The sequence below is a fragment of the Alosa alosa genome, chromosome 15 (assembly GCF_017589495.1).
Source record: "Alosa alosa isolate M-15738 ecotype Scorff River chromosome 15, AALO_Geno_1.1, whole genome shotgun sequence".
NCBI classification, from domain to species: domain Eukaryota; kingdom Metazoa; phylum Chordata; class Actinopteri; order Clupeiformes; family Clupeidae; genus Alosa; species Alosa alosa.
In genome coordinates, this window is record NC_063203.1 from 13,853,003 (window position 1) to 13,878,002 (window position 25,000).

The following is a 25,000-nucleotide window of genomic DNA, read 5'->3' on the forward strand; positions in this document are numbered from 1 at the left end:
GTTATTTGGTTCCAATGAGTGAGACCAGGCTTGGAATTTCACCCTCCTGGGGGCAAGGCCACTTGGCCTTCAGTTGGGCATATTTGGTGGAGGGCACAAAGGCCACATAGGCTATAAAAATTATCAAAGTTGTATAGCCTATTCACTGCAGTAGACCTGCATCACTGTATGAAACATTACAAAAACATGAAACATGACATATTACATAGAACTACAAATCATCTGATCATCTAATATTTACAGATATCTAGGCTATATTTAACATTTATTTTATATTTGGCCTGTTATGAAATCATGTATTGAACAATTTAAGCACAGTTCAGCTTTAAGAAACTCAAATAGCCTAGATGCATGCTTAGCATTTTGTGATCTACTTTCACAAACTCTTAGTCAGCTGTCCTCTGATTTACCGATATCTAGGCGATATTTGTAACATTTCTTTTGTATTTGGCCCGTTATGAAATCATGTGGAACAATTTAAACACATTGTAAAACTTAAAGCCCAAATTTGGAGACATCCATGCATGTCGAAATTTACTGCAAATTCAAAACTGGATTACTCTGGAACGGCTAACTGTACAGGGGACCGCTTTACACCTTTGTGTTCGGTATGGTCTTCTTTTTATTCTGATATATGGTTTGTCATGTGTTAAACGAGAGGTTCATGAAGTATTGCACCGAGAGGAATGGCTAGGGAGATGGACGAAAACCTTCAGTAGAATTTATGATTAAATTTAATTATATTATTTACTTTTCTGGCGAACCATTCACCACAGCAATTTGCGGCTAACATCGTTTAAAAGCTGAGAAAAAGCTCTTTCATCTGATACTTGTGATGTCTGTGTGATGAGTAGGCTGCTTGGCGAGTAGTTCAACTGAGAAGAATGGGTGAATTTAGGCCTTTTCTTTCTTGCACTGTCACTTTCTCCACTGCGTAAAAGACTAAATTAATTTTATGCTGTGAATGCTAAGATTATTTTGACAGGCCATAGGCTAAATAAAAAATGTCGCTATTAGTAGGGCCTAAAGCAGAATATTGAAAGAAGGGCACCAAGGCCACGTGGCCTGTAAACCTCTGATTTTCAAAGGGACATCCACGGCCAACACAAGGGAACAGCGGCGTGGCAGCCATGAAATTCCTACCCTGAGTGAGACCAAAGTAAGTGTTGAAATAAAAACTTTAGGCTACTGTGTTCTTCTGATAACGTGAGTGGAATGGATTTAATGTGGATGTGAACATAAAAAGACGTAGAGTGGCTAAATGATACAGTGCAAGTTTTGCGGTGAAAATGTTCCGCCTTTTAAAATCACGTGTAGCCTAATCCAAATCGCAGTTAAAACCATCAATTAGACAACAGAATCAGTAGGGTACCAATTTTGCTTCATTGTACCAGGCCTACTGTATGTCAAAAGCAGGCTCGGATGAAGCTGGGAAGGATTAAACACACGGTTTCAACACCGTGGTAATCAACCGTGATAATTATGATAAAAGAAAACGGTAATTATTATCGTCAACATTTTTATCACGGTTTATTATTATACCGGTAATCGTTACATCCCTATTTGCTTGATATCATAAGCTTAATGATGACTTATAAAACCATTTGAACTGAGACGCTGTGACAAAGTTGGACGTGAGTGAAGACTATTGAGAGTGTGATGTGTGTTCTTTATTGGTTATATGAGTGTGTGTGTGTGTGTGTGTGTGTGTGTGTGTGAGTGTGTTTCTGTTCTTTAAGTACTACTCCTTTCCATCTGTGTGTGAGTGTGTTTGTGTGTGTGTGTGTGAGTAATACCCTCACCCTCGTCCCGCTGCCAGGACCCCATCCCTTAAGTAATGAAGCGGCTGGGGCATCCTAGCCTGTGCGGCAGAGGGGAGCATGACGGAGGGAGAGAGGGAGCGCCTCTCCTCCGCGGGTCACAGGGCCCACAGCCATTCCTCTGAAATATGACTTCCATTACCCCCCTCCCCAAGACAGAGCTGTGGAGAGAGACCTGAGGTTAAGTGTTTAGCATGCACAGCAGGTGTTTCTGACGCCAGGCAACCTTTCTCTTTTCCCTCTTCTCTATTGTTCTCTCTCTCTCTCTCTCTCTCTCTCTCTCTCTCTCTCTGTCTTTCTTTATCATTCTCTGCTTCACTCACTCGCTCGCTCAACTGCCTCTGGTGTTGTGTATAAAGGTAAAGCAGAAGTGCTCGAAATGCTTATAGGGATGTGTGTGCGTGCTCATGCATGTGAATGTGTGTGTACATTTGTCTGTGTGTGTGAGAGAGAGAGAGAGAGAGAGAGAGGAGAGAGAGAGAGAGAGAGAGAGAGAGAGAGGAGAAAGGGAGAGAGAGAGAGAGAGAGAGAGAGAGAGAGAGAGAGGGAGAGAGAGAGAGAGAGAGAGAGAGGGAGAGAGAGGAGAGAGAGGAGAGAGAAAGGGAGAGAGAGAGGGAGAGAGAGAAAGGGAGAGAGAGAGAGAGAGAAAGGGAGAGAGAGAGCGTGAGAGAGCCTGTGCAGTGCTCTCCCCTCACAGTCCACTGCTTTGCTGCAGGTTCCTCTTTTGCTTCATTTCACATGTCCAGACTGTAGGAATAGGAATGTGTCCACCTGAAGTAGATCTGCTGTCCCTTACCACACACACACCCCACACACACACACACACACACACACACACACACACACACACACACACACACACACACAGTTTTGTGTCCCCACTCCCTCACATATCCACCAACTGAATTTCAAGTCAGAAAGAAATATACTTAGTGACAAATGCACCTCTCCAGCTGAAAGTGGGTGGCTGTGTGTGTGTGTGATTGTTTGTAGTTGCCTATATTGTGAACTGTGTTTGTGTGAATATGAGGGGGCGTGTGTGTGTGTGTGTGTGGAGCTGATTTAGTGGGTGTCCTGTGGAGCAGTGGCTTGGTCGGAGAGAGGCCACTTTAAATCTGTGAGCAGAGGCGTAATTACACACCACCTGTCTGACATGATGGACGGCCTGCCTGCAGCCCACCTCTCTTACTCTCTCTCTTTTCTCTCCTGGATCTTTCTCTCTCTCTCTCTCTCTCTCTCTCTCTCTCTCTCTCTCTCTCTCTCTCTCTCTCTCTCCCCCTTTACTTTATTTCTATCTCTGTCTACCTCCACTTTTTATCTATTCTGTTTCTAATTTTCCTATTTCCTTTCTCGTGTGTGTGTGTGTGTGTGTGTGTGTGTGTGTGTGTGTGTGTGTGTGAGAGCGTTTCAGCCCTTTGCATTATTGTACTCATCTCCTTTCTTTTTCTCTCAGCACCAACTCTTGTCCCCCTCTCTCCCCTCCTCCTCTCTTTCTCTCTTCTCATCATTTGTTCTGCAGCTCTCAGTGTTTGCGTGTGTGTGTGTGTGTGTGTGTGTGTGTGTGTGTGTGTGTGTGTGTGTGTGTGTGTGTGTGTGTGAGCGTGTGTGTGTGTGTGTGTGTGAGTACAAGCATGTACGTATGCCAGGCCGTATGTATTTCTGCCCCTTTTAAATCCCCAGGTTTGAATATGCATGCCACGGGTCCCTTTTGAGTGGCAGCTGGTGGCTTTCTGCCGAGCTCCGTTGAGGCCATTCATTAGCCAAAGGTGCTTAGGGATAACCATGCGACTGGCACCAGCGTCATTCTCTCTACTAATCCAGTAGGAAGTACATGCGGCTAGTGTAGGCTAGATGTATGTGCTGGTGTGTGTGTGTGTGTGTGTGTGGGAGAGAGAGAGTGTGTGTGTGTGTGTGTGTGTGTGTGTGTGTGTGTGTGTGTGTGTGTGTGTGTGTGTGTGTGTGTGTGTGTGTGTGTGTGTGTGTGTGTGTGTGTAGGCGCTGGTGTGGCAGTGTGTGTGTATTGCACTGTTCCCTCAAGGGATTTGAGGCATTAATGTTATATTTCTCTCTCTCTTCCTCTTTGACAATCTCTCTCTCACTCACACTCTCTCTCACACACACACACACACACACACACACACATATATACATATATATATATATATATATATATATATATATATATATATATATATATATATATATATATATATATATATATGTATGTATATATATGTATGTATATGTGTGTGTGTGTGTGTGTGAGAGAGTGTGTATATATACACACACACATACACCGGGTCACCTAGTGCTTTGGCATGAAGGCTAATTGAGTGGTCACAGTTCACATGTCCCTGTGGATCTAATTATGTGTGCTCCTCCTATGATCTTGGGTATCGATGTGGGATGTGGGGTTACAAGCCTCGCAGGCCTTGCAGTCCCCTCTCTCATCGCTCACACATACACACGCACAAACACACACACACACACACATGCACTTTAGCCCGTTGCAGGCCTTGCAGTCCCCTCTCTCATCGGCTCACACAGACACACACACACACACACACAAACACTCACTCGCACACACACACACACTCACACGCACACACACACACACACACACACATGCACTTTAGCCTGTGTTTATGTGCACACTCCACACATGCACCAGGGTCGTTACCAAGGACACACAGCATGTGATAAACATTGGCAGTGTGGGAGAGGAACATTTTCCTCCCGTTATATCTGTTCTTTCACACTTCCCTCTCACCTCTCTCATCCTCCTCTCTATCTTTCCCCCCACATCTCTCTTATCCCTCCATCTTCCTCTATTATGTCTGATGTTTCTCCTCCTCATTTACCATCTCATCCACTCTCTCTCTCTCTCTCTCTCCCTATCTTTTTCTCTCTCTTTCCCTCTCTCTCTCTCTCTCTCTCTCTCTCTCTATCTATCTATCTATCTATCTATCTATCTATCTATCTCTCTCTCTCTTTTTCCACTTTCCCTCCCTCGTTCCCCCCCAGTCTCTTTCATCCCTCAAGGGCCTGCTAGATTGACGCAGACACTGCTGAAGCCAGCTCCTGTGCTTAGGTGTCGTTTATCACTGTCACTTTGAGTAGGACTCTTCCACCACCCCTACCACCACCACCAGCGCCACCACCAGTTCCACCCTCCACCCCCAGCCCAGGTTGACTCCTCAGCGGGGCCCCTGTCACATGTGGAAGCACACGGCCGCTAAGTGGGCCAAAGCCTGTCCTCTGGGTGGCTCCAGGGCAGTCTGGAGCTGGGAGGGCCGGTGGGGTGTGGGGGGGCATGGGACTGACTTGGCACCACGGGTATATGCTGTGCTAAACTACAGAATGCCATGGTATGCAAAGCTAAGAGCTGGGTCAGGCTAGGCTACTGTAATTGGGGAGGCAAGTTGGAGGGATAGAGTCTAGAAGGCCAGTTCACACCAAAGATGAGATTGTCGTATGATTTGGTTTACTAATGTTCCATATGGATTTATGTGACTTTACATTTCACTTTACGGTGGCATGACAAATGTCAGTGTGGGTGTCTGCATTGTGCTGTTCCTTAATTAGTAGTAACCAATGTGTCCAAGACAAAATATGGTCAAAGGGAAAGATCTTAGGGAAAGATCTTAGGAAAAGATGTTCAGAAAGCATTACAAGTGACCTTAGAAAAGCAGTGGCTAAATTCCTGTAAAAACCCTGTGTCCTTAGCTAAACTCTTTTGTGGTCAGATTCCTTTGTTTCTACAACTGTTTGGTCCACATTTGGTTCATTTCTATTTGCCTAGTTGCATGATCTCGCTTTCCTTTATTTTCTGATTGCTGCTGCTACAAATGCTGTTAATATCTAATATCATGGCTGGCATGCAAGTAACCTTCCCTCAGCCAGCTCATACTGTCCTGTGCCAGTTCTAAGAAACCCGTACACTAAGTGGAATATTACATTTGTTCAGTTATTAACATTTGTATGCGTCCCCCGAGAGCAGCTGCAACTTAACGTCTTCACAAGTAAATCCTAGGTCTGTCCATTTTCCCTGATGTGGTTGATGAATGTTAATGGCAATCTACAGGGAACATCCTTGCCATACCAATGAAAGGCGCTTAAACGACTTCAAAAGAGCCATGAAAGTGATGCGTTATCTGCAAGGTATGGAGACACAGATAAAGGAAATATCATTAACAGCTGTGACTCTTGTTACATTCATAAAGGGCAGCTCACCACATAACTTAATGGTGGAGCTTTCTGTAAAATGGTCACAAGGCAGGCATTATCAGTATCACACACACACACACACAGACATACACACGCACACACACACACCTTCTAATTAAAGCCATCATTTCCACGCGGTGTTTGCGCAATGGGCGCCCTGCGGCTGTGAGGAGCACTGGAGCCACAGTAGCACGCCAGAGAGCTTCGTGCAGGATCCGCTCCAACGAGGAGGCCCGTCTCTTGATGAGCGAGTAAAAAGCGAAAAATGACTGTGAGATTAGAGAGAAAATTAGAGCAAAAATGACTTGGTGCGATGGTGGCGATCAGACTCATTATTTCATGTCTCTCCTCCAAAGTTCTCTGTTCCTAAATGTGTTTTATTCCCCATTTAGTCTCCCCCCTATTCCACTAGGAGGAGTCTGGTTCTTTATTCTCTGGTTCCATAGCGTATTCCTTTTGTTTTGCAGACACTGTATTTCAGGACATGTGAAATTCATGGCCATTGTTAGGACGTCTCATAACTTTAACATGACGTTGACCCAGATTGAGAGCCTGTAGGTTTGTGTGACGCTGTAACAGACGAAGGGGTAGCTCATCTCAAACTGAGAATGGACTATATGAACTACTGCCATAACAATGGCCATCTGTGTTGTGTTTATTGTTATGAGGTGGAGCAGCCTGTGGCTGGACACCTGTGTGTGTGTGTGTGTGTGTGTGTGTGTGTGTGTGTGTGTGTGTGTGTGTGTGTGTGTGTGTGTGTGTGTGTGTGTGTGTGTGTGTGACTCAGCAGGAGAGCATGGAGGCTTTCACTGAAGCTGGCGCCCGCTCTCTCAGCTCTAATCTCAGCTTTCCCTCCTCTTCTCTGCTCCTCCACACCATCTCTCTTTCTCTCTATCTCTATCTTTATCTCTCTCTATCTCTCTTTCTTTCTCTCTCTCTCTATCTCTCTCTCTCTGCATCTTCTCTCCCACACTAAAAACACAGCTGATAGATTGTGGCTTAGTGCAAGGTCCAACTGAATAAATGAAACCAATTTATCAGGCACGGGAGAGAGAGAGGGGGGGAGAGAGAGAGAGAGAGAGAGAGAGAGGGATGGAGAGGGAGAGAGAGAGGAAGAGAGAAAGAAAGGAGAACATTAAAGGGAGCAGCGCAAGAGACCAAAAATCGATCCAAGCCTCAAACGGCAAAGCCATGATTGCGGCAGCTTTGCAGTTTAATGAAAAGAGTTGTTTTGAATACCGCAAGCATCTTTGTTGCTTTCCTCTCCGTGTGTGTGTGTGTGTGTGTGGACGTGTGGACGGATTGATGGATGGATGTTAATTGCCCCCAAAGGAAACATGTGAGGCAGGACCATATTGCGTGCACACACCCGTACTCTTACTCAAACACGTCTCCCGAGGATAAAAGCTGTAGAACACATACAATTGCAATTACTGATCTTTGTGAGCTGAAAGTGAGCAGTAATAATGGCTTTATTTGGTGTTGATAACAGTGACTGTGTTAATCAGTGAGTGCTGAAGGTGCACTGCCAGTGTAAGGCCGAGTCTGTATAGACCCTTTCAACAATAAAAACAAAAACAATGCTTGAACGTTCTATTTGGGCCCCAATCTACTTCCTCTGCATTAAGATAACATATGGAATGTTAAAAAGGAAGTCTTGTGGGGCCAACTATGATGCTGATAATGGAACTCTCTTGAAAGGGTCCATAGGAAAGACCTCTCTGGTATAAAGTGCTGACCTGTTCTCCTGACATTGCTGTGACACCCTTGTAGTGAGTTCCAGGCAACTGGACTGGTCTCGATGAGGGATTTCAAGTGATTGAGTGTCCCTTCTGTGCCCCCATCCAGGTGATATCCCAGCTGAGGATCCTCAGCAGGTCGGTGGCGGCTGGGTCCAAGTTTGACAGGGAGGTCTGGTCTAGTGGCCTCTCGCCCATCCTCAACCTGTGGAAGAAACTCAACCAGGTGAGAGCTGTGTGTGTGTGTGTGTGTGTGTGTGTGTGTGTGTGTGCACGTGTGTGTGTATGTGTGTTTGTGTGATAGCATGCTATCCCTTCTGAACAGCTGGTCTTGTTTACCATTATATAGGTATCTGATGTGCTGTTGCAAATGGTGCTTTTTGGCATGGCATAATGCAGTGGTAGACCCATGATCTAGCCTGGCTAACGTCAGACCTCATCTCATTGAGCTGGGGTCTGGGAACTACACGGTCATTTTCTCTTATTTGAAACATGGTTTACGAATGCCCAGAGACGTTTTTTGGGCACTACGAATGTCTATCAAATGCATCTGTACATACACTGTAGCTCATAGCCGCTTCGGTGTGTCGTCATTGTCTTGCTGTCCCCCACCGTTTTGTGATTGGTTCCTTCGTTGAGGTGAAAACAAAGTCCATGGAAGGCAGGCTGCCTAGCAGCATGAATAAAATTGCACGTAAGGCAGCATGGGAAAACCCAGGCTACCCATGATCCACCGTATCTCTTTAATCTGACTTCTGGTGCAGGCCACAGTCGCCAACAGTTCTGCCCAACTCGCACTACCACAGGCCTACGTCTACAGACCCCGGCCTGTGTGCATCTAGGCAGCGCTAATGTCACCTAAAAATGTGTGCTCGTGAGCCACCTCCACTCCAGACCTTTTCTGGAGCGCAGAAATGTTCCTGAACGAAACCAACAGCGCTTTATTTTTCACTTCACTTGCTCAAGGCATGTCCAACAGCCTTACATAGAACACGATAAAATGATTTTAAACGTAGTGTGCACCGTAAATGTGTTGAATATGCACTGTCAGTACTCCATGGGGCTTTAAATGATACATTGCTTGGCCATGGCATTAGCCTACTTTTCCAATAGCCTTTACAGCTCACTAGTGTTTTCGTCCTTGCGACGTTAGCCATTGGAACCAAATAAAAAGTGGGTGGTGAGGCGTTGAGGATCAAACATTGTTCTTCGTCCGACCACACGCTGCACACACTCCTTTGCCCACTGAGTGGACCAGCAGTCTGGCAGCTGCTCGCCTGTGTGTGTGCACCGGCTCGAAAAATCACCATCACAGGAGAAAACAACTCTGCCCTTTATCATAAATAATTAATTCTCTATCTCTGTCTGTCTCTCCCCCTCTCTCTCTCTCTCTCTCTCTCTCTCTCTCTCTCTCTCTCTCTCTCTCTCTCTCTCTCTCTCTCTCTCTCTCTCTCTCTTTTTCTTCTCTCCCTCTTTTTTCCCCACATATAAAGCACACTGACAGTCCCAAAAGGGTTTAAGTTGTTAATTTTGTTTTACAGCCCGCCTTGAAATTGCACATTCTGCTAAAGTGCTAGAGTTCTATATGTTTTGTGTGTGTGTGTGTGTGTGTGTGTGTGTGTGTGTGTGTGTGTGTGTGTGTGTGTGTGTGTGTGTGTGTGTTGGGGTCAGGCAGTAGGTGATTGCCACAGTAAAAAAACAAATGGGCCATGTTCCATGTTGTGGTGACTGCGTTAGCATGTGAAGAGGCTCTTGATTGGCTATTGATGCGTGACTGTGTAGTGTGTTGTGTAGTGTTTGCTTTGTTTTTCTTTTCTTTCTGCTTCATGTAGTGTGTGCTTGTAAAGTGTGTTGTGTAAAAAGTTTTACTGTGTAGTTTGTGCTTTGTGGTGTGTGTTGTGTTGAGTGCAGCCCTGTGGAGGGGGCTGCAGGTTACAGGGATGAAGGCACCGTGCTGTTCCCATGGGGATGTTAGCCACTCTTCTGCTATTAGACAATCACAGATGTTTAACACCAGTGGAGGAGACACACGTATCAGACAACACTCACACACATCCATACACATGGATAAACAGCACAGGCACATATGAACACGGCTGCCCCCTACACACACACACACACACACACACACACACACACACACACACATACACACAAACACTCTGGCAGAGGAACTGGGCTGATTGTCTCTTATTAGAGAATCACAGATGTTTATGACGAGGGTGGAAATGAGCAGCACAGACTTCAATCGACACACACACATGCACACACAGACATGCACACATCAGAGAGGAAGGACTGTCTTCAATCAGCTTGTGAATGGGTATCATATTGCAGCTTTAGGCACTTCATAACAATCCTCTCTCTAACTCTCTCTCTCTCTCTTTCACACACACACACACACATATATTAATACCAAAAGTAAAAATTCGGAGCAGCACAGATGTAGTATTAGCTATAAACTTGAATTAAGGTGCACAAACGTTTCGATGCTTCATGCATCTTCCTCAGAGTCCTTGCATAGCATGGACAGGAGCGCCCATTATGTGAAAACAGAATCACAATCAGGTGTAGAAGGCGTGGCAGATCTTGGGCCTCCCTCCAAGGGGCTGCACTCAATAAGTACGTTAGCCAAAAAGAAAAATACAAGTAAAACTTTTTTACACATAAGCTTTACAATGAACCAACAACTACATGAACCAACAAGAGAAAGAAAAGAAAAAGAAAGAGACACACATATTAACATTAGAGTGCCCAAGCTGCTATTTCCACCACTCCAGTGCTGTGTGTGTGAGCAGCACATCTCAGTAGGTAAGCAGTGGGTGACTGCTGTAGGGATGCCAGTGTGGACGTATGTTGGTTGCATCACCTGAGACAGCTGTGTGGAAACCCATGAGAAAACTCTCTCTGTCTCTCCCTCCCTCACACACACACACACACACACACACACACACACACACACACACACGAATGGATCTGGAGTATCTGTCCATCATTTCTGTTTTCTGTGTCCATCTCGCTCCTGGTCCCATCCCCCACTCTGTGGTCTTGCCCTCAATTTCATATGCTCTCTCTCTCTCTCACACACACACACACACACCTTTTTTTTGCCTCCATGGGTCTCTGGAGAGTTGTAGTTTATTTTTACGTCTTGTAATAACCCACGGAACATTGGCTGACAGACACCCGGTCCTCTTACCATCCTTCTATTGCTTTTTTTTTGCCTGGCACGTCGTTCTTTTATATTTCTCTAGCTGTGGCAGGCTCACAGTTCACAGAGTTCTATTATGCGTGCAGGGACTAAGGTCTACCTTTTTTTCACTGCGTGGGTTGGTGTGTGTCTAGCGGTGACTAGATTCACAGCCTACGCTCGCTTTATGAGACCTGGCAGTGGTCAGGAGAGCTCTGATGAACAATGAAAAGTGTGTGTGTGTGTGTGTGTGTGTGTGTGTGTGTGTGTGTGTGTGTGTGTGTGTGTGTGTAGGAGACAATGAATATACTGTATGAGCCTTATGTACGATAAAGTGTTTTTGCATGGGTATGTTTTTGCCCCTGCAGTGTGTGTGTGTGTGTGTGTGTGTGTGTGTGTGTGTGTGTGTGTGAGAGAGAGAGAGGGGGGGGGGGGTATTTTAATTCCCCTAAAGTTCCCAGTGGACTGCACTCCCAGTTGCTGAAAGGCCTCTGCTCTCCAAACAACTGCAGGCATGCATGTGGCTGCCGCTCTCCTGCAAGAAGAAGACATGAAAAAAAGGGGGGTCCAGTGCCCACCAGAGCAGTTGTCTCCTCGGAGTCCCCCTGTCCTGGCACTCTGATGGACCTAGAGCAGGGAGAGTGTCATGGGCTTGTCTCTAGTTACATGTCTGGGAGTTGTAGTTTGTAGTTTTCTCTTGTATTTACTACTTGTGCTTCTGTTCCTTGTCACGTCCGGTCCTTTGTCAGATAGTCCTCTCTCTTACACACACACACACACACACACACACACACATTGTGGATAATGATAACATCTGTTTGGTTGCTGTTTACATCCTGGCCCCAATCTGTGGAGCTCCATCAATCCCATTCTCACATCACACAGTGGAACTGGGGGAACCACTTCAGCATGTCTTCAACTTCTGGTCTGCTACTAGGGAGGGTCCCTACACTGTGGAAGAGATCATGCCCCATGCCAGTTCCAAAGAAGGCACATCATCCCACTGAACTCAACGGCTTCAGGCCTGTTGCCCTGACATCACATATAATGAAGATCTTGGAACAGCTGCTGCTCCATTTCCTATGACCCCAGGTCTGCCCTGCATTTGACCCACTGCAGTTCTCTTACCAAGGAGAAGGTGGGGGTGGAGAATGCCATCCTCTATCTGCCACACAGGGCATACTCTCGACTGGATGAAGGAAGTGGCGCCGTGCCATTGAAAATGAGAGTGCACCGGATCTGGTGTCCTGGATAACGGACCCACAGGACTGACCGTCTTAGGCAGTGGTCAGCAGCACTGGTGCTCCACAGGGAACTGTTTCCTCTAGTTAACGTGTTCGCCCTGTACACTACTGACTTCAATTGCAACTCTTAAAGGACCAGTATGTAGGAAATAATGGAAAATAAATTCTAACCATTCCAAAAATGATCACCATATCTCGTCAGACAGTAAGGAAACACAATGAATTGAAGTAATGGATTATTTGACAACATTATTATAACCCGTAAAACCCGTTAAAAAAATGAGTTGCAAGACGGAATCTCTTGGAATTTTTGTTTATGTTTTGAACGATTCATTCTAGAATAGCGTATTAATAATGGGCTGGCGTGTCCTCCTATTTGTGTTGCCAAATTAGCAAAGGCTAACTGTCAACTTGCTGTCAGTTGTAGTCATGAACGCCTACGAGAGGCAGGCAAATTTCAAAAATTAAAACAAACAAATTAAGTGGACATCGGAGGAGCTTCCTGAGATGCCGACGGTTAGAGAGGTATTTTTTGTTTTCACTGTTTCCGTAATGTGTAGCTGGGTCATGGTTGGAGAAACGTTAAAGCAGCTGCAGGTCAACTAACGTTAGCTAAGTCTTCATTACATCTGGCAACCCAGAAGAGGCTTGCGTCTGGTAGTCTTGAGAACGTTCAGCAGTGTTTTGATTTTGGCCTACAGAACGTTCTGTAACAATCCTACAAATCGCTCCTTTAAGTCATGCCACATTCAGACGTTGTCTGATGACACTGCAAATGTGGGAGGTGTTAGGGATGGACAGGAGGAGTGCAGGAGCCTGTAGAATACATCACAATATATTGCGATACAACACATATTGTGATATATTACAATACTTTTTACCGCAACTGTAAAAATAGAGCTGGAAACACAATTTGCTGTGTACCACCTGGACAGTATAATATGTAGATCATACTTTTTACAGATAATTCAACAAATAAGACATTTTTGCACAGCCTAATGCTTTATTAAAAAATATCAATATTTGGCAGCAATGACGATACGATGTGATGTATTTCGCAAGTGGCGATACGATATATTGATATTTTGATATAGAAAGCACAGCCCTAGTGTGCGGGGTGTCACAATCCTATGGATTGTTTCTGTGTATTCTCTTGTTGTGTGCGTCATAGGCAGATTGGTGCAGCTGATTGGTGTGGTGATCCAATTGGACGTCACGACAGCCTTCCCCTTTAAAAGCTGGCTGACGTCATTCGAGGAATCTCTTGTGCTCACTTCGGATCACACTTTTGGCTGCCACTGCCGTTGCCGCTAGGGCCAGCCTTGGGCCTTGTCCGTGCAACCACCTTCATTTTTCACACTCACCGGGGTGAGAGACCGGGTGTGAGTGCCTGGCTGCTGAGGCCTACTTTCAAGGCCTTGTTTTTCGTTTGTTGCTCCTTAGTTAATCCTTAGTCTGTTTTTTTCTATACTTCTTTTCCTATTTTTGCATTAATAAATACAAGTTAATGTTATGTTACGTTGTCTGCCCGTTTTTCACTATTCACAAACTTTGTTATGTCCCACAAGCTCTAGACAGAGATATAACAAATTGGGGGCTCAATCCGATCTTTTTTTCCCCAGTTGTAACAAATTGGGGGCTCAATCCAGTCTTTTTGTTCCCATTGTAACAAATTGGGGGCTCGATCCAGTCTTTTTGTTCCCATTGTAACAAATTGGGGGCTCGATCCAGTCTTTTTGTTCCCATTGTAACAAATTGGGGGCTCGATCCAGTCTTTTTCCCCCAGTTGTAGCAAATTGGTAGCCTGGGTGTTCCCATGCTGCCTTGCGCGCGATTTGATTCACACTGCTAAGGCAGCCTGGAGACCATGGAGCAAATTTTCGCCTGAGATAGGGAACCAATCACAGAACAGGGGGGAAAGTAAGACGATGATGAGCTATGCACAGACGCATTTGATAGACATCCGTGGCACCCAATAAACGGATCTGGGCATTTTTTTCAAATACGAGAAAATGAACGTTTGGTTCCCAGACCACGTCTCATTGAGAAGTGGTGGCGCTAGCCAGGCTAGCAAATCGGGGCCTAAATCCATTTTTTTCCCAGTTCAAAAAATTGGGGAGCATCTACTTTGTCTAGTTGATATTGCATTGGTTGGTTTTTTCTTTTTGTAAATATCTTTTTAGGAAGCGTGCTTGCGACGAAGAGGCTCTGGTGAATTAGCGTTTTGATATTTTTTTTGATTTGGTGGTGGTTTTGTGAAACAACCCTGGGGGAAGGTTCATTGCAAACCTTTAATTGGTAAGCTTTGAAGATATGTGAAGTTTATTTTAGTTTATGGTTATTATAGTCCAGAGCTTTGCCCAGTCTGGGTTACTGGTTAGAGCAATGTTTTCTTAGATTGTATGTTAGATTGTGAGGTGGGCCACCTCATTGCTGTATGTCCAATTCTGGAAAGGAAGAATCTGTCTCCAAAGCGAAGGAATTCGAAGAGTGCTGGCTTTGTGCATACTCTAAGTTTAGATCATCCACACAGGGAAATGGATTCTGTCTATGATCTGTTTGTTTTGGAGGGGATGGTGTCTCTCTCAGGGCGTGAGAGGGACAGTTGTGCGATGCTGGTGCAGCCCAGTCTTTTATTGTTGCTTCCGTTTTGCTGTTCTTTGGAGAGACATACTGCAGCGCTGATGTGCTAGTTCAGGGAATTGAACTTAGACTTTAAAACCTTAAGAGTGATCTGGTTTCTGGTTTTGTGAAAGTCGCTGTTTTTCCGCTGCTACCAGACTCCGATAACAGAAAATTCTGACTTGGACTTTAGTCTTTCGCAAGTCCTTCCAGCATCCCAATCAGAAAAAAAGATATCCACACTGTAGGTTTGCCTAACATTTTAAAGTCGCCTGATAATCCGCCTGTGTCTTCACCTCAAGCTATTTTTCGCACCTCGGTCGCTGTCCATGTCTGGTGGTGCTGAAGTTCAGTCGTCACTGTCTAAAGACAGAAATCTGATCAGACGTGATTAGAAAACTGACCTGTTCTCTGGCTAGTTGCCACGCTACAGTTTCTGGGATGCGAGATATAGCCAAGTCTGTGAGATCCTCTTGAAGGAAAAGAAAAACCCATGTGATTAAGAAAACTGAAAAAAGAAAAAGAAAACTTTTTTTCTGAGATTTGAAACGTTTTTGTCTCACTTGTCTGATTTGTGTATAAAGGATGTACAGAGGTTGATTGTGTCTCTTCCAGCTCTCTTTTCAGATATTCCCTCTAGTACTGATGATGTCCTTTATCACAATATCGAGATGGGTTAACTCCCCATTATACATCATGGGAGATCCGATATCTGTTCAGGTGGACTCCCCCGCTGCCCTCATTTCTGTGTATTCTTTGTATCTGTTCTCTTCCTGTGTGTCTCATGGGCAGATTGGTGCAGCTGATTGGTGTGGTGATCTAGAATCCTACTTTCAAAAGGAAATCTTCTGCTTTTGTATAATACTTGCTGCTTGATATCTAATCCATATTGTGTTTGTGCATACTATCCTCAGGTTGTCTTTTCATTACATTTTCATCACTTTTCTTCTTCAGCAATAACACATCATCCCTTAAAGATCACTAGGCCTGTGTAGATTTTTCACCTATTTTCATTTCATTTATAACCTCTCACCTGACAAAAGTGGTTTATAAATGGTATATAAAAATATAAATTGTTTTTAAAATCTTTCTCTCTCTCCACCATCTCAGTCTTTCACTGGTGTTACAAACAGAGGTGTATATCCTGGTTCCCATGTGCTAGTATCACACACACACATTGACTAAATAGAACATTGATTAAACTCTATCTCCTACCCTTTGTTTCTTTCTTTTTTGTCTTTCTTTCTCTTACACACACACACACACACACACACACACACACACACACACACACCTTAGGGACATTCATATATTGTGTTTACTCCTTGGCTTCCTACGCTGTTGTGTGATTGCAAATGCGGCGACTCCAGCACAATGGCGCATTGTTTTTGCTATTGTGCGCGTTAAGAACGCTGCGCTGTGTTAATGGGGGCCTTTACAGCAGATGAGCTGCCACCTCGCCGCCGTCCCAGCATGCTCGGCGTCCCGCTGCTTTTAATTAATTGTTGCTCCCTGCCCGGCTTTCTCCAGACGCAGCGACACTCGATTAGCATATCTCATTCCAGCTCCCTGCCTGCATACGTGGTCATAGGAAGAGACAGTGGAGAGAGGAACAATGGGAAAAGAAGGATGGAAAAAGAGAGAGAAAGAAAGAAAGAGGAGAGATGATGTGGGGTGAACATGGGAACGTGGGATGCATGTTTGCACTAATTGAATTTGCTTCTGCCTGTTTTCTCTGAGGTGATGTTGAAACCAATACTCATACACACACACGCACACATACAGACACACACTCATCAACTTGAACATGCATGCACACACACACACCTGCACGCTCTGGGATGAGCGAGAGTTTTGCGTCTCCTCTCATTTCCCATTTCATGATGGCAGCAGCGCTCTGTTTGAGGCATGCTTGTTTTTCTTGCTCTGTTTTTTTTTTTTTTTTTTTTTTTTTTTCCCTTATGCCTCTGCTGGCCTCTCTCTCTCTCTCTCTCTCTCTCTCTCTCTCTATATATATATATATATATATATATATATATATATATCTCGTTCATTCCCTTTTTCCTTTTTCATCTCTTCCTCCATCCCTCACTCTCTCACTTCTCACTCTCTCTCTCTCTCTCTCTCTCTCTCTCCTCTCTCTCTCTCTCTCCTCTCTCTCCTGCGTTTCTGTGCCAGCCTGGCTCCCTCTCCAGCGTTGGCACGCGGGCACAACTGGCACCAGCCTGCCGTGGTTCCCAATGCTGCCGTGCTGAGCGAAGCCTTGAAACCTTTTTTTTTTCTCACCACCACGTTAAGCTCACCGGCGGTACCAATCGGGTCTTTCTCTCCCCTCGCCGACGCACCAGTTAACGGCAAACATCACTAACGGGGCACGGGTCTGTCTGTGTGGCGGTGCCAACCCCCGCGCGGTGCCAAATGCAAAGCAGCCTACTGTACGCCCGCATACGAGGGCAATTAGCTTGGGATTAAGTGTGTTTCCATTTGTGTTTGTCTAGTGGGTGAGGAGTGCTCTCAAGGACAGCGGAGACGCGCGCAAGTGCTATTCACTGTGTGAAGGGCTTTTAGCCTTTCTCCCTCTCTGCCATTATCTCTATATCTCTCTTTGTCTCCCTCAATCTGTCCGCTTCTCTCTCTCTGTCTATTGATTTACTCACAAAAGGCAGCACATGAGCTTTGTGTTAATCTTGATGTTCATCTGAGCTGTTACTATACTATAAGTTTAGAGTTCTTGAAAAATGTGCCAATACAAGTATTTTAAATTCTCTCACTCTGTCTTTCTCTTTCTCTCTCTCTCTCACTCTCTCTCTCTCACTCTCTCTCTCTTTCTCTCCTTCTCTCTCTCTCTCTTGGTCTGACCCCTTGACCTCCCCTCAGGGTTCGTCTCTGATCCACCAGAAGGTGCCCCCCCCCAGTGAGAGCCAGGGCTCCCCCATCCTCTCCTTCATCGTCCTGGAGCAGTTCAACGGCATCCGCCTGGTCCAGAGCATCCACCAGTCACTGGCCGCCCTCAGCAAGGTCATCCGCGGCACCTCCCTGCTCACCGCCGACGTCCACAAACTGGCCACTGCGCTCCTTAATCAGGAGGTGTGTGTGTGTGTGTGTGTGTGTTGAGTTATGTGTTTCTCAATTATTTCAGTTTCCCAAGCAAATTTGAGAGTGTGTGTTCTTCTGTGTGCACAATACCAGCAAAGCTCACTCACAACCTACAGCTTTGATCATTCATGTGTGCTGTGGTTTTGCTGCTGAAAACAGACCTTTGGTAAGGTTTTAATGCCTCTCCATTTCTGCCTTGCCCTCTCTCTCGCTCTCTCTCTCTCTCTCTCTCTCTCTCTCTCTCTCCTCTCTCTCTCTCTCTCTCCTCTCTCTCCTCTCTCTTTCTCTCTCTCTCTCTCTCTCTCTCTCTCTCTCATGTATTTATCCCCTGTTCTGTTCTGCCCCTGGTTGCTCTGCCAGTTACATTTCTTAATTAAACTCTGGGAGAGACTGATAGGCATCACCGCAGATGTGTTTAGCTGGGGGCTTTTTGATAGCGCCTTTTGATTAATTTAATCCTCTTATTTTAATCAAAACGCCACCAGCCGTCATTTCCTGTTTCCCATCCCGACCGGGCCCCTCTGATCTGGGCTTGGGTCGGGGATACTGGGTAGAGGACGATATCCATGGAACTCTCTTTCCCTCGCTCTCTTCCTCTCTTTCACTCTCTCTTTCTCTCTTTCTCTTGATGTCTCTCTTTCTCTCTCTCACTCTGCACGCTCTCTCTCTCTGTCTCGGTTGATTGTGTTTGGGACTTTACAGTGGGGATTTTCACGGCCTGTTTAATATTTCCGTAGACAAACACACTGAGACACTTATAAACCTTGCGGCTGCATACATTTTGACATTATTATTCTTGCTTTTCTGTTTTCTCCCTGCAACCTCTCCCTCTCTCCCTCCTTCTCTCGTCCCTTTTCCTTTTCCCCCTCTCGCTCTTTATCTCTCTTTCTCTCCATCCCTCCATCCCTGCGCTTCTGTCTTGTGCACACCTCCCTTATCCTTGGTCACACTGCATTACTGGATTTTATACAGCGGAGACATACCCACATAGACAAGTGCTGTACACACACCTCCCAATGCCAATAGACACACACACACACACACACACACACACACAGGTATATTTTGTTTTTAGATCACCTGGCTGGGCACAATGTATGGCCTCACCATATAGCTAGTATGTGTATGTACCCTTTAAAACGTAAACACACGCACACACATGCCATATGTGCCATAGAGAGTATGTAAGTCATGAAAGTCTTCTTGTGTGTATGACCTCTAAGCTCTCACTAATGCACGCACACAAACACACACACACACTCACACACAGACAAAGCACAGAGAGAGAGAGTTCCAGAGTGTCTGTAGCCTCAGTGTAAAAAGCCTGGTTCTTCTACAATATGCCTCAACTGCACTGAAAGTCAGTTTGGATGAAAGTGGCGGCTAAGTAACCAAATCAAAATGTAAATGTGTTCTGTCTGCCATGTCTCACAGCCTCTCTGATTAGAACGTGGAGTGTGTGTGTGTGTGTGTGTGTGTGTGTGTGTGTGTGTGTGTGTGTGTGTGTGTGTGTGTGTGTGTGTGTGTGTGTGTGTGACACAAAGTGTGTGAGTGAGTGTGTCTGAGTGTGTGACTAGCCTGCTGGCCTCTGGATCCCGGCTCCAACTCGTTATGTGATTAGAACGTCGGGGGGTGAGGTCCCCCAAATCCGGACAGATCTCCCGTTAATCGCTCCTCAGGTCTGCTGCGCCCGCCCCACACTGTTTACCCCTCACTGTTTCTCTCGCTCACCTGCTCCCTCTCTCTCTCTCTCTCTCTCTCTCTCTCTCTCTCTCTCTCTCTCTCTCTCTCTCTCTCTCTCTCTCTCTTTGTCCTCCTCTCTATCCCTTGTTTAAGGCACTCATTGCCCCCTTTTCTCTGGTGTTCTCTGTTTTTTCGCTCCCTTGCTCTCTACCTCTCTCTCTTTCTCTCTCTCTCTTGGCCTCTCTCCCCACTCTCCTGTCTGCACACACATCTTTTCTCCCCCTCTTTCCTCTCCTCTGCACTCTCTTTCTCTCTCTGTCTGGTTGTCTCAGTTTCCCCTTCTCTCCCCCTTTTTTCTTTCTCTTTCTCTATCTCTATCGCTTTCTCTTCTCCCTCTCTTACACACTGTGTCTTTTTCTTTCTCTCCCCTTCTCTCTGGTGCTTTCTCTCTTCCCTCTCTCTCTCTTCCGTCTCTCGTGGGGGGATTAGTGTGAGGAGTGAGTGTGCAGTGTGTGTGATTAGGGCCTGAGCTGGGCTGTGTCTCTCATCAGTGCTCCGCGCTGCCCAGCCCTGTCAGCCTGTGAGTGTGTGCGTGCGTGTGTGAGTGAGTGTGTGTGTGCGTGCGTGCGTGTGTGTGTGTGTGTGTGTGTGTGCGTGCGCGTGTGTGTAAATGTGTGTGCATGTGTCTATCAGTTTCTCAATACTTGCTCTCTCCCTCAGAAAACTAACAACACACGTTTGCTTGCTGCTGTTTATTGCCCCATGCTGCCACATAAACCCACTGGTATTTTGACACATAATGTGGGGAAGCTGTCCGTAAAACCCATAGCTCAAGCGTTATTGTAACCGGCCGTCTGCCTGTTGCCCCGCTCTGACTTGTTTTAGTTTCTGTTCAGCGTCACAAAAGGGGGTGAGTCAAGGTGATGGTTAGGACCCCTTTAAAGTATTTGTATAGATTTTGTCGATGTTTGTTTTTCAGCTATGCAGCATGGCATAAAGGATGACTTTTTGCTACTTCTGAATGCAACTCTTTTGTTGGGCCATGTTTGAGGTGGGATTGGCTGTTAGTTACACATGTGTGTAGCATTCCTTGACCAATATCAATGATATCACTCCTTGACCAGTATCCTCAAGAAAGATAGACAAATGTGCAAAACATTATGCAGATAAAACAGAACAGTTATGAATCAATTTCATGACATCAGATTTCAGTAGCCCACAATTATCCGAACAAATTGTTAATGAATTAATAAAAAAAATATGTATTTTTCTTGCGGCACACCTCTGCAGCCCTCACAGCACACAGTTTGGGACACACTGCCTTAGTGCATGCAGCGTTGCTGCTGCGAGTAGGATGCCTCCTAAAACTGGAGCTGTCAGCCTCCCAGTAAACATACCGCAAACCCAAAACGAGCCCCTTGAAGTCATATTTGAGAACCCACACCCGCGTGCTTGTGGTTTCGCCGGCATTGCTCAAGACGGTATTTACATATTAGAGGTTTAAATGGAATAAACTGAATAGCTTCTCTCCTCGACAGTAGATGCCAGCCAGAGAGAGGAGGAATTAATAGAGTTGAAATCACACTCACAACTCACACTCACAACTCACACACACACACACACACATACATACACACACACACACACACACACACACACACACACAAACACACAAATGTTCTCATCTCCTGCTTGGTGAGAGAGGAGACAGGAGTGGGGAAGTAGGATGCGTGCACACAAACCAGAGGAAAGCCAGTTGAAAGATGAGCCAGTTGAAGGATGAGGCTGATTGAAAGAGAGGCGCAAGCGCAGAATCGTCTGAAGGATGCAGAGGATCTGAGCAGTTTCTCCCCCACTCTTCAGAGCCCACTGATCCACAGACGTCTTCATCCCCCTCCTCCTCCCCCTCCTGCTCCTCCTCCTCCCCTTGTGCACTCCTCCTTCCTCTCCTTCGCCTCCCCCCCCCCCCCACCCCTCGTGTGGCCAGTGCGCCGCTTAGCCGGGCGACTCCATTTAGCAGCGTTCAGTGGGATGAACCCAGTGGGACAAGTGCAGCCCTGCTCCCGCACCATGGACGACACAACTATCATGCCAACACAGTCTGACCAGGAGGGGGGGCACACGTTAGCTCTTTAGCTGGTCAGCCAGTCATGGAGATGGATGTCTGGACAGTAGCTGGTCTTTTCTTTGTTGTGGTAATGGGAGTGTTTCTCCCCACTCATGCCCTAGTCTATTGGTCTTTCTGTCTACCTCAGATAAGGCCTATTGACAAACGTGCCTCTGGAGTGGCCAGGCATTCCGGTGGAGCACACAACAACAAGTAAACAACAAACAAATCACTCAATGAAGAGGACATGTCCATAAGCTCCAGTCCGTACAAGCTCAAGTCTGTGTGTGTGTGTGTGTGTGTGTGTGTGGGGGCATATATATTGACATTATAGAAGCATTATGTGATACACTGTAGCCTTAGGGTGTGTATGTGTGTGGGGGGCTGCATGTATATTGACATTATAGAAACGTATGTGATACACTGTAGCCTTAGGGTGTGTATGTGTGTGGGGGGCTGCATGTATATTAACATTATAGAAACGTATGTGATACACTGTAGCCTTAGGGTGTGTGTGTGTGTCTATGTGTGTATGTATGTTTGTTTATGAAGTCTTGCAGGTGCAAAATATAAATGTGATTGTGTGTGTGTGTGTGTTTGTGCGTGTGTGTGTGTGTGTCGCGTCGCGTGCGTCGCGTCGCGTCGCGTCGCGTCGCGTCGTCTTGTCGCGATGTCTTGTGCGTGTGAGTGTGTCGCGCCGCGTGTTGCTTGGTGTTTGCATGATTAATGTGTGTCCTGGGCAGAATATTAACAGGCACCGCATGGTGTCTGGAGTCTCATCTAGGAGCGCTCAGAGGATGAGGGATGAGGGGAATGGACCGAATGGAGGAAGAAAAGAAAGAGCGAGGGATCGCTCCGCTCCCACATCGAGTGGATTCAGATGAATAGACAGCAACATCGCCCACAGGGGTTTCCATCCAATACCCCCTCAATAGACTCACTAGAGAAAGAGACTCTCTATGCACTGGCTCCATCCTCATGCCTTTTTCCTCCCTCTCTCATCCTCTCCCCGGCTCTCTCTTGCTCCCCCTCTCAATCCCTTTCTCCCTCTCTCAATCCCTTTCTCCCTCTCTCAATCCCTTTCTCCCTCTCTCAATCCCTTTCTCCCCCTCTCAATCCCTTTCTCCCTCTCTCAATCCCTTTCTCCCTCTCTCAATCCCTTTCTCCCTCAATCTCCCCATTTTTTATTCTGTCTCCCACACTTCGCCCTCTCATTTGTCTCTCATATCTCCTCTATACAGTACATGTGCATTTTTTTCCATAATCTTTCCTTGCCCCCTGCTTTGGTGCACACCTCTCCTCCTCTCTCTCTCTCTCTCTCTCTCTCTCTCTCTCTCTCTCTCTCTCTCTCTCTCTCTCTCTCTCTCTCTCTCTCTCTCTCTCATCTCTGCGTCTGTGCCCTCCACCCTCTCTCAAATGGTTGGAGCAGCACCAATGTAGTTGGGTATGCAGGGTGCGTTGCTGCTGTTTGGAGGGAGGGTGGGGTAGAGGGGGACGTAGCTGCAGAGTGCTGCTGCAGACATTATAAAAACATGACTACACGAGCGTGTCCGTGCTACATCCCTTGCCCCCCCCCCTCCACCCCTCCTCTCTCTCTTCTTTACTCCCCCCTTTTCTCTCTTCTCTCTCAATCCTCATCCCTCACTCCCTTCCCTGCTTGCTGTCTTTCTTCTTCCTCAGCCTCTCTCTCTCTCCTTCTCTATCTCTCTATCTATCGCTCTCTTCTTTTCATCCATAGTGCTCCTCGTCTTTTCGTTTCTGTCTCTTTCACTCGCTCACCCTCTCTCTCTCTCTCTCTCTCTCTCTCTCTCTCTCTCTCTCTCTCTCTCTCTCTCTCTCTCTTCTCTGTGGAGAGTGCGGAAAGGCTTAGGCTGCTAGCTGATAAAGCGTTTGTGCAATCAGGCCTTTGTGTGTCTGTGTACTGTGTGGGTCAGGATGTTAAGAGTGTGATGACAGACACGTTCCATAGACCAAGTCCATCCTGTGTCTGCGTCCTCTGCTTCGGCCGTGTGTGTGTGTGTGTGTGTGTGTGTGTGTGTGTGTGTGTGTGTGTGTGTGTGTGTGTGTGTGTGTGTGTGTGAAATAAAAGAGTTACTTTATGTAAAATAATCAAATGAATACTTTAAACATGCCAGTGTGGTAGACTTTTCCCATTCTTTGTATTGCTGTGTTAAAACGACCTGTTCCTGTAGCTCTTTTCAAAGATGAGGTTCAGAACTCTTTGATGCTGTAAGTGTGGCCTTGATCCATTTGTGTGTGTGTGTGTGTTTATTATGTGCGTGTGTGCGTTTATTGTGTGTGTGTGTCTGTGTTTAGTGTGTGCGTGTGTGTGTGTGTGTGTCTGTCTGTGTGTCTGTCTGTGTTTAGTGTGTGTGTGTGTGTGTGTGTGTGTGTGTGTGTGTGTGTGTGTGTGTGTCTGTCTGTGTTTAGTGTGTGTGTGTGTGTGTGTGTGTTCTCTAGCTGATGAGTAAGTGTTCTCTTCTCTGCTCTTGTCTGCAGTGTCCTCTAAGCTGGCAGAACAAGTGGGAGGGGCCTGAAGACCCAATGCAATACCTGAGGGCCGTGGTAGCACGGGCACTGGCCATACAGGTGAGACACACACACACACACTAAACACAAGACACACGGTCTAATCAGGACAAACCCTCACTTCCATATATGCAGATACCCTGGCTTGGCTTATTTGAATGGGAATTATGCAGTAGCTGCAAGGCAGAGCCTCTATTTCGAGAGGAGAAAGAAGGGAAGAGAGGAGAGATAGAAAGAAGGGAAGAGAGGAGAGAGAGAAAGAGGGGGAGAGAGGAGAGAGAGAAAGAAGGGAAGAGAGGAGAGAGAGAAAGAGGGGGAGAGAGGAGAGAGAGAAAGGGGGAGAGAGGAGAGAGAGAAAGAGGGGGAGAGGGAAAGAGGGAAGTGCAGCACGTTGCTTATCTCGGACGGCTCTTATCTGCTTAATTAATACCCCCACCATTCTGCAGCCATAGATATACTCTGTGTGTGTGAGAGAGAGTGTGTGTGTGTGTGTGTGTCGTACACCCATATGCAGGTTTGTGCATTGGCTTTTCATGTGTCTGTATATATTTGAGTCTTTAATATTTTTACATGGCGTGTGTGTGTGTGTGTGTGTGTGTGTGTGTGTGTGTGTGTGTGTGTGTGTGTGGCCGCTCAGCAGCATGAGCATATGGCGGTGGGTGGACCGTGAGAGTGTGGGAGAGGCGGAGGGGAGTGTGAGAGACGCTGTGTTCCACTCCGCTCCACTCTGCCAGACACTCTTC

At 46.2% G+C, this 25,000-nt stretch overlaps 1 protein-coding gene across 1 annotated transcript in view; it reads left to right on the forward strand.

Moving 5' to 3' along the window:
* LOC125308140 (cytoplasmic dynein 2 heavy chain 1) overlaps positions 1–25,000 on the forward strand; it is a 196,416-nt gene that overhangs the window by 153,106 nt on the left and 18,310 nt on the right. The window contains 3 exon segments of the mRNA XM_048264438.1: positions 7,896–8,012; positions 17,720–17,929; positions 24,228–24,317. Coding sequence (XP_048120395.1) covers positions 7,896–8,012; positions 17,720–17,929; positions 24,228–24,317 — 417 coding nt within the window.